The 9,325-nt window shown below is 42.1% G+C and overlaps 1 protein-coding gene across 1 annotated transcript; it reads left to right on the plus strand.

Moving 5' to 3' along the window:
• The first annotated feature begins 1,245 nt into the window (after nucleotides 1–1,245).
• On the plus strand, nucleotides 1,246–5,687 carry LOC128693146 (uncharacterized). The gene is made up of 4 exons (XM_053782618.2): nucleotides 1,246–1,462; nucleotides 3,384–3,839; nucleotides 4,582–4,709; nucleotides 5,469–5,687. Exons 1-4 carry the CDS (start codon nucleotides 1,394–1,396, stop codon nucleotides 5,557–5,559), a joined length of 744 nt encoding a protein of 247 aa, XP_053638593.2. The 5' UTR covers nucleotides 1,246–1,393; the 3' UTR covers nucleotides 5,560–5,687.
• Nucleotides 5,688–9,325: the final 3,638 nt, after the last annotated feature.

Genomic DNA, 9,325 nt, shown 5'->3' on the forward strand with positions numbered 1-9,325 from the left:
CTTTCAATTGAAATGAAGTATTCTCGAAAACATTAGCATGAATGTACCTAGTTTCAAGCATTCACACTATACATTTCTTTTCATAAATTTTGTATATTCACCCGTCCATGCCCCGCTTGAATGCTTGGTGCGACATGGGTCTATGAGACAGGAAACTAGTTAAACAAGTCGTATTTAAGTGAGGGGCGGCCCTAGGAGCCGAAATTCGACCCTCTTCCCCACCCGCATCCTCATTTAAGGGTGCACTATACAAACTCATTCAACCATTGATATCACCCTTCACTTGCTCTTTGTCGCAATCATCCTCCATTAATTTGTGCTCTGATCACATGTTTTTTGTTTTCTGCTTAACCCATGCGTAGTATTTTCTTCACTGTTTTATTCCTGTTATGTGAGTGTTGCATCTGCATTTGTCTCAATTCCCTCACATCCTGGCAATGTTATTGATAATTCCATAAGCTTTTTCCTCAATTACTGTTATCCTGTTATCCTTACATGAAAGACATTCAATCTCCGTAAGTCTCCCTCGTCCTACATTTATTTTCTTTCAGCTTTTTATAAATATTTGTCGTCTTTCTTAAAGGTCGTGACTAACAGAACTGTGTTTACACTTGTGTGCAGGAATCTCTTCCCTGGTGGGAGAGTGGTGAGTGTGACTGTGTCGACGATGACTGTGTTCCTGGACCTTTTTCCCGTAAAGCATTTCCTCCCGTCACCTCAAGTATCTCCGTGGTGGGCGGCACTTGTGGGCGGCGGTCATGGGCGGCGGGGGATGGCCAGAGGGTGGTGTCTCTCGCACTCTACGGTCACAACCCCGAGTACTGGAGAGGACTCAACGACATTATTTCCCAGGTACCACACGTCTGCATACACTTCATGGTACCAGGAACCCATGTACAATCTTGTTAATGAGACGAGAACCGGGTACTTAATACCCAACACCGGGTATTAAAGACTCAGCAGTGAATTACACTAAGCTCTCTTATAGAGCTCCTGAAAATAGTGCGGTTTTTGTAACTGAAATTGACATATTGCATCCTAAAGTAAATAAGACGTGAAAAGACCTTCGTAGTATTATGCTAAGCACTATTGCAATTCAATTTACAAAAAAAAAAAATAAAAGTTGGGTAAGACAACTTTCTGTATACCCATTGCTTCAGACATTCAGTACTAGAGATTGTTACTAATTTACAGTGAAGAATATTGTGAGGTAAGAGTTGAACTCCTCCAGGTGGGTCGTGTATATCCAGGGTGGAGAGTACGCCTGTATACTGACCCCCGTGGGCGTGGCCGTGTGCTGTGTCCCCTACTACACGCTCACGCCCACTTCGATGTGTGTGACGTCACCAGTATACCCCCGCCTCTAGGCAACCTGTCAAAGGTGTGGCCACCTATGTGGCGCCTGGCTCCCATGGGGGACGCCCAGGTGACCGTCCTCCTGCCCAGAGACACTGACTCAATGGTACGTAGGTGATGAAAGAGAAAAATAAGCCCCAAGGATACGCAGGTGATGATTAGGTAATCCCCGTGGTACATATTTAATGTCTGATGTAGATGATTCCTAAGTGGACCATCAGGATATATAATTACCACCTATTGCTTGTTCTCTATAGGATGGAATATTGCTGTACATTAATAACTTCTTTCAAGGTGGTCCACTAGGTGGACCACTTACTCTATTGTGTTGTTTGAATTTGTTTTATACTCCGATTCAGTTTTAATTTCCTCGAGTTTTCCATATCGGGGTAATTGAAATATCTCTTCATTGAACTTCATATTGTTTTCTGCGGCTCATTTGAAGATTTGGTTGATGTCTGCATGGAGTCTTGCATTGTCTTCGATGGATGATAATGTCATGCAAATTCGGGTATCATCGGCAAAGGAAGACACGGTGCTGTGGCTTACATCTCTGTCTGTGTCCAATATGAGGATGAGGAACGGGATGGGAGCGAGTACTGTGAGTTGTGGAACAAAGCTTTTCATTGTAGCTGCCTCTGTCTTTACTCTGTTTCCTATTACTCTTTGTGTTCTATTTGTTAGGAAGTTATAGATCCATATACCAACTTTTCCTGTTATTCCTTTATCATGCATTTTGTGTGCTATTACACCATGATCGCACTTGTCGAAGGCTTTCACAGAGTCTGTGTATACTATATCCGCATTGTGTTTGTCCTCCATAACATCCAAGACTGTCACAGTAGTCCAGTAGTTGGGACAGGCAGGAGCGACCTGCTCTAACCCCATGCTGCCCTGGGTTGTGTAACTGATGGGTATCTAAGTGGACTGAGATCTTGTTTCTTATAACCCTTTCAAAGATTTTTATAATGTGGGACGTTAGTGCTATCGGTCTGTAATTCTTTGCAATTGCTTTGCTGCCACCTTTGTGGAGTGGGACTGTCTTATTTTTAGTGACTGTGGGATTTTCCCTGAGTCCATGCTCCCTCTCCACAGAATGCGCTAAAGGCACGTGAAAGGGGCTTCTTGCAGTTCTTGATGAACACGGAGATCCACGAGTCTGGACCTGGCGCAGAGTGCATAGGCATGTCATTTATTGCCTTTTCAAGGTCTTGTGGTGTTATGATGATATCAGAGATTTTTTAATTAACCAAATTGTGAGTCTCGGTCTTGTTTACGGCTCACTAAACGTTGAGTCATATTGGGACTTCAGTATCTCACTCATCTCTTTGCTATCATCAGTGAAAGTCCCAAATCGTCTGAGCAAGAGCCCAATACTGGATGTTCTTTTTGCTCTATATTTTGTATAAGAAAATAAACATTTTGGGTTTCTTTCAGTTACATTTATGGCTTTAAGTTCTTCCTGAGATTCTTGTCTCCTGTATGATTCCTTGAGCTTAGGTTCGATATTTTCTGTTTCTCCGATCAGTGCCTCCTTTCCTATTTCAGATATATTGGCCCCTCTCAGCAGCTCTGTGATTCTTCGCCATCGTCTGTATTTGGAGCGTCTCTCTTTCTAGTTTGCATCTTCTCTTCCTTTTTCTTAAAGGAATGTGCCTTGAACATACCCTAAGTGTCACAGAGTTAATCTTTCTAGGCAAAGATTCAGATCCGTGTTGATTAGCATATCGCCCCAGCTTGTTTCATTTAGGACATGGTTGATTTGATCCCACTGTATGTTTTTGTTATTTAAGTTGAATTTCGTTAAGGCACCCTTATAACTGATCCCCTTATGTGGTCAGGAGCCCTGCGCATGTACGTCTGTATCTCTATTATGTTGTGATATGAGTGTATTGTCTTTGATACTGTTATATTTCGCATCAAATCATTATTATTAGTGAAGATGAGGTCCAGTGTGTTTTCCAATCTTGTTGGCTCCTCTATTTGCAGATTAAAGGTGAATTTAAAGCCTACATTCTACTTTACAGATAATTCAGCGTGAAGTGGATGCTGTGAGGGAGTGGCTGTCGTCAGGCAAACAGTTCCACATCATGCGAGATCATCCCAAACATGACTCTCTTCTCTTGGCTGGTTTGTGGGGCGTCCGCTGGGGTCCTGATCTCACCGGACCTGCTGCCCGAAACCAGGACATGGGCAACACCGGATTTCCTGCTTATCACAAGGATTCGGATACAGTCGAACTTGCTGTCCAAAGATTGAATTCCAATCCAACCAGACCCGCTGCCCGAAAAGATAATCTCAGCACCACTGCATTCGCCGCCCGAAACCAGGACTCTTGGTCAGCCGGATTCACTTCAGGAAACCATGATTTGGACTATACACAATACCACGGCTATTTCCTGACAGTCCTCAGGGACGACATGATGACGCTAGCTAAGAGGAAAAAGGCCCAGAATTATGGAGGCGATCAGCGCATACTAGACGTGAGTGGATGTCACTATCTAGAACACTTGGCTTCCTCAGGTAGCAAGTCCATGCTCAGACTCCATTCACCCTTACACAAGTCAGCGTTTCACTCACGAGCTGTTATTTGCTTTATCCATACATGAATCCCCTAGCACCAACAGCATCTCAGTGGTATCCCCATCACTCATAGTATCCCAGAGATTTTGAAATATTCCATCCAAATAATACATCGATTCTTCTTAAATCGGCCCTTTGTACAAGCTTCCTCCCAGCACTTTCACCCACCTTCTCATCTGCCATCCCCAATGTCCTTTAATCTGCCCTTTCACCTGCCTTCTGAAATATCCTTTGACCTGCCCTCTCGCTTGTAAATTATAAAATACAGTATTTAGGAAAAGTAAACTATAAAGAATTGAGCAGGAACCTGCATTATTTACAAACTCATCCAATACCATACTGACTGGGGTATATTCGCCGAGATTTGTATATCTCTCACTGTATATGCACCAAGGTCTGTATTTCTTCGTGTATATGCTCCGAGAGCCGTGTATTTTTCACTGTACATACACCGGGGTCTGAGTATTTCTCACTGCATATACTCCGAGACCTGTGCATCTCACATTACGTACACCAAGACATTATTTTATATCCAATTTCAAGTACTGAAATATTGTTGAGAATAGTGTACATTGGACATTTCGACCATAATGACACAGGTGCAGTAGATAAGAGTTAAACTTAAAGTTCTCCCTTCCACAGAAGATCATGTGGCCAGTCATAAAAGGTCACGCGTTGACCCATGACAGCTACAGGTGTGGGCAGTATGAGAAGGACTCCATACCCTGGCCTACTCAGAGGGTGGACGGTCTTTTTGTTGGCTGCCGCAGGTGAGTTGATCAGGTGATTTCTGCCTTTGTGGATGAAGTGTTTGGCTGATATTGGGGGAGAGAATGCATTTGATCAACCAGTTTTCTTCTAAGAGAATGAAGATACTAATAAAAATAACACAGAAGCTGATCTACAGACTTACCAGCTTGTAAATCATTGCAAATAATTCCAGTTTCGTATTGAAAACGGGAGCCTAACGTAGTCAGATTCTGGAAATTGTCATTAAACTCGATGGTGTGGGTAAATAGGTAGAGAGAGAGAGAGAGAGAGAAGATAAGAGAGTAAAATGTGGGCCAATAAAATGTGAGAATAATCTCAGGAGCCAAAAAGAGAAGTGTGTGTGTACTCACCTAATTGTAGTTGCAGGGGTCGAGGCTCAGCTCCTGGCCCCCTCCTCTTCACTGAACGCTACTAGGTCCTCTCTCTCCCTGCTCCACGAGCTTTATCGTACCTAGTCTTAAAGCTATGTATGGTTCTTGCCTCCACTACATCACTTCCTAGACTATTCCACTTCCTGACTACTCTATGACTGAAGAAATACTTCCTAACGTCCCTTTGACTCATCCATAAGTCTATTTAAAGGCTGCTGGAAATGCTTTCCAGAGAGCTTTCTGTAAGTGATGTCCATAATATCTATTTCTGAATCAATTGCAATCCGTTCGTTGTAGATATAAAGTTTATTTTGATATATGTTAACTTAGTCAAGAATATATTCCAGACTTTTCTTATTTACTTATATAATGTTTTTTTTCTTTCAGATTTAAGAAAAATTTTGAGAACGAGAATATTATGGAGGAATGTCCAGAGAAGTGTCGACCACCAGAGCATCCTGACTGGCTGTACTGTTGAGCACCAGAGATCCCTGATTGGCTGTACCGTTGAGCACCAGAGATCCCTGATTGGCTGTACTGTTGAGCACCAGAGATCCCTGATTGGCTGTACCGTTGAGCACCAGAGATCCCTGATTGGCTGTACTGTTGAGCACCAGAGATCCCTGATTGGCTGTACTGTTGAGCACCAGAGATCCCTGATTGGCTGTACTGTTGAGCACCAGAGATCCCTGATTGGCTGTACTGTTGAGCACCAGAGATCCCTGATTGGCTGTACTGTTGAGTACCAGAGCTTCCTGATTGGTTGTACTGTTGAGCACCAGAGACCCCTGATTGGCTGTACTGTTGAGCACCAGAGATCCCTGATTGGCTGTACTGTTGAGCACCAGAGATCCCTGATTGTCTGTACTGTTGAGCACCAGACATCCCTGATTGGCTGTACTGTTGAGCACCAGAGATCCCTGATTGGCTGTACTGGTGGGCACCAGACATCCCTGATTGTCTGTACTGTTGAGCACCAGAGATCCCTGATTGTCTGTACTGTTGAGCACCAGACATCCCTGATTGGCTGTACTGTTGAGCACCAGAGATCCCTGATTGGCTGTACTGGTGGGCACCAGACATCCCTGATTGTCTGTACTGTTGAGCACCAGACATCCCTGATTGGCTGTACTGTTGAGCACCAGAGATCCCTGATTGGCTGTACTGTTGGGCACCAGACATCCCTGATTGGCTGTACTGTTGAGCACCAGAGATCCCTGATTGACTGTACTGTTGAGCACCAGAGATCCCTGATTGGCTGTACTGTTGGGCACCAGACATCCCTGATTGGCTGTACTGTTGAGCACCAGAGATCCTTGATTGGCTGTACTGTTGAGCACCAGAGATCCCTGATTGGCTGTACTGTTGAGCACTAGAGCTCCCTGATTGGCAGTACTGTTGAGCACCAGAGCTCCCTCATTGGCAGTACTGTTGAGCACCAGAGCCCCCTCATTGGCAGTACTGTTGAGTACCAGAGATCCCTGATTGCTTGAGGTACTGAGTCCCGGACATCCTTATTGGTAATATTAACTACATTCATGGAAGCTGCAACAGTGACATATTACACCAGTTACAAATTATGTTATCGTTGTAAATTCTGCGTTTTATCGTAATACGCAACGAACTTCAATTACCAACGTAATTAGATTTTCCCTATTTATTAGCGAAAGTAATATATATATATATATATATATATATATATATATATATATATATATATATATATATATATATATATATATATATATATATATATATATGAACCTACGTGGAGTTTACCTGGAGAGGGTTTTGGGGGGTCAACGCCCCCGAGGTCCGGTCTGAAACCAGGCCTCGTGGTGGATCAGGGTCTGAACAACTAGGCTGTTACTGCTGGAAGTTTGCACCACCAGCTGATGTAGATCTAGGCAATTGTAAATATTTTTAATTTTTTCATGTTCATAGGATAGGCTGTCCTCGATGATGACGGTTTCCAGGTGACAGTAACTCCAGCTCTGAGACACTTGTGCAATAATTTTGGAATCTTTATTGAGGACACGTTTCGCCACAGCTTCATCAGTCCAATACCGAAAAGAAAGGTGGAAATAGAGGAGGAGTTTGGGGTAATCAGTCCCTCAGCCTGGAATCGATGAGTTCAGTCTATCAATTTTGTGGGTAGTGAACTGTACATACGTAGTTATAGACCCATAAGTACACCTGTTAACTCTTTTGGGGCCTTGTTCCTAGGCCTTTTGTGTATCCATATGCTCTTGCCCTACCGTCAACAGGATGGATATGACCTGCACAATAAACTAGCCACTTCGGTGGCAAAATCTAAAATCTAAAAATTTTGAAGGTTCACTAAACTATTTATCACTACTCCAGCTCTGCTGGAACGAAACCTTTGAAGCTGCCGTAGTTGATGAATGCATATTGGAAGCTTTGACGATATCCTCGTTCTTCTAATGAAGTCTCCCAGATCTGTCTGACAGATTTCAACACCCTGTATGAGTCCCATCCTGTGTGATGGATTATGACAGCTGGAACATACAGTAACAACGAGCTTTTGTTCCCACAGTGTAACTATCATATAGAATAAGGCAGTAGAACGTTGTTGACGCATACAGTGGTAAATAGAAGAATTATCAATAAAATTATTCCCATACCCAGAGTGCTTATGCTTGAATGAGAGATCCTTCAAGAATTCAGAGATACAACCTATGCTCAAGAGAGATAGGCACATAAGAATGGAGGAACAATGTAGAAGGCCTACTGGCCCATACAAGATGTAATTGTTGATGCTTCAAGAGTCTCCAGTGGAAATAAGTCATGTTGTTTGATTTCAGTGGGTTATCCTAGATTAAATTGGGCGTAATTTATTAATTTGTTTACGTAAGAACACGATGTTATAAGAAAGAATGAGCACTGTTGCAGGCCTACTGGCCCATGCTAGGCATGTTCAACTCATATCCACCCAAACCCCCTCATGTACTTGTCTAACTTATTTAGCTAAAATTACGCTACTTGAGAGTTTATTCCACTCATCCACAACTCTATTGCCAAACCAGTGCTTTCCTATATACTTTCTAAATCTAAATTTCTCCAACTAGGATGGTTTTTTAATGAGAAATCACTACCAACGTGGAGACCAAAACCAGTGAGAGATGCTCTGTAAATTTCGATAGATTATTCATTTGATAGATTGTTTATTTCAATCTCTTGCCTACAGTGTGACTCTTGTTTTCGTCCCCATGTGCGTAATGACTGGTCAGTGGTCGAAATGATGTTGTCCAGTGGTCGAAATGTTTCATACATGATCACATATGTGAAGGAGTATAAAAAAAACCATTATTATTATTATTATTATTATTATTATTATTGTTGTTGTTGTTGTTGTTGTTGTTGTTGTTGTGATATTCGTGGGTAAGCGTTAATCCCGTAGGGGTCGTACAGCTTCTGATGAACGGAGCATAGGTTTTATCCATGGAAGAAGAGGGTAGCTCCAGTTCCTTGAATCAAAAGCCCATCACCATTATCAAAGTACCCCCCCCCCCTTCTGAAGGGTACGTTATTTGCCTTGCATAATTAAGGGCTTATTCATGTAAATCATCATGGTTAAACATTGTAATCCACATTGTAATTCATGGAAAATAAAGATTTAGTCATTTATTTTCATTTTATTTAAATACACCAAAGCAATCATAGTACTAGGGGGAGAGAGCACAACTTTGTAGTACCCACAGTCATTGGCCAGGCTTCAAACACCTTTTATTGTACAGCAATAAAGGAATGGAACAGACTACCCGCACATGTCAAAGCCAGTCATAGCATGAACCAGTTCAAGAAGACTGCCAAAAAGTGTCTGATGAATGAAGCTACAGAAAGGGAGGGGAATGATTTTCTATTTTTTAGCTAAAATACGTGTAAATTTTACCTTATTCCTAGTAATGACCCTCGTATTGTAGATAGTCTTAATGACCCTCGTGTAGTAGATAGTCTTTTTAGTATGATAATAAGATGTTACCTTCATTGTAGAATAATAAGAAAATATTATATCCTTTATATTATAATAATAAGGTAAAAGGACCCAATGGAAATAAGTCACTCTGTCTGACTTTTTTGGTTATCCTAGGTTCTCTACACATATGCTGCTATGTATGATAATTCTATGTAACTGTATTTGTGTATACCTGAATAAATTTACTTACTTACTTACTTACCTGAAGTGCGTCAACTTGGGTTACCATGGCAACCCATCCAAGATG

Source organism: Cherax quadricarinatus, chromosome 28, assembly GCF_038502225.1.
Source record: "Cherax quadricarinatus isolate ZL_2023a chromosome 28, ASM3850222v1, whole genome shotgun sequence".
Classification (NCBI taxonomy): Eukaryota; Metazoa; Arthropoda; class Malacostraca; order Decapoda; family Parastacidae; genus Cherax; species Cherax quadricarinatus.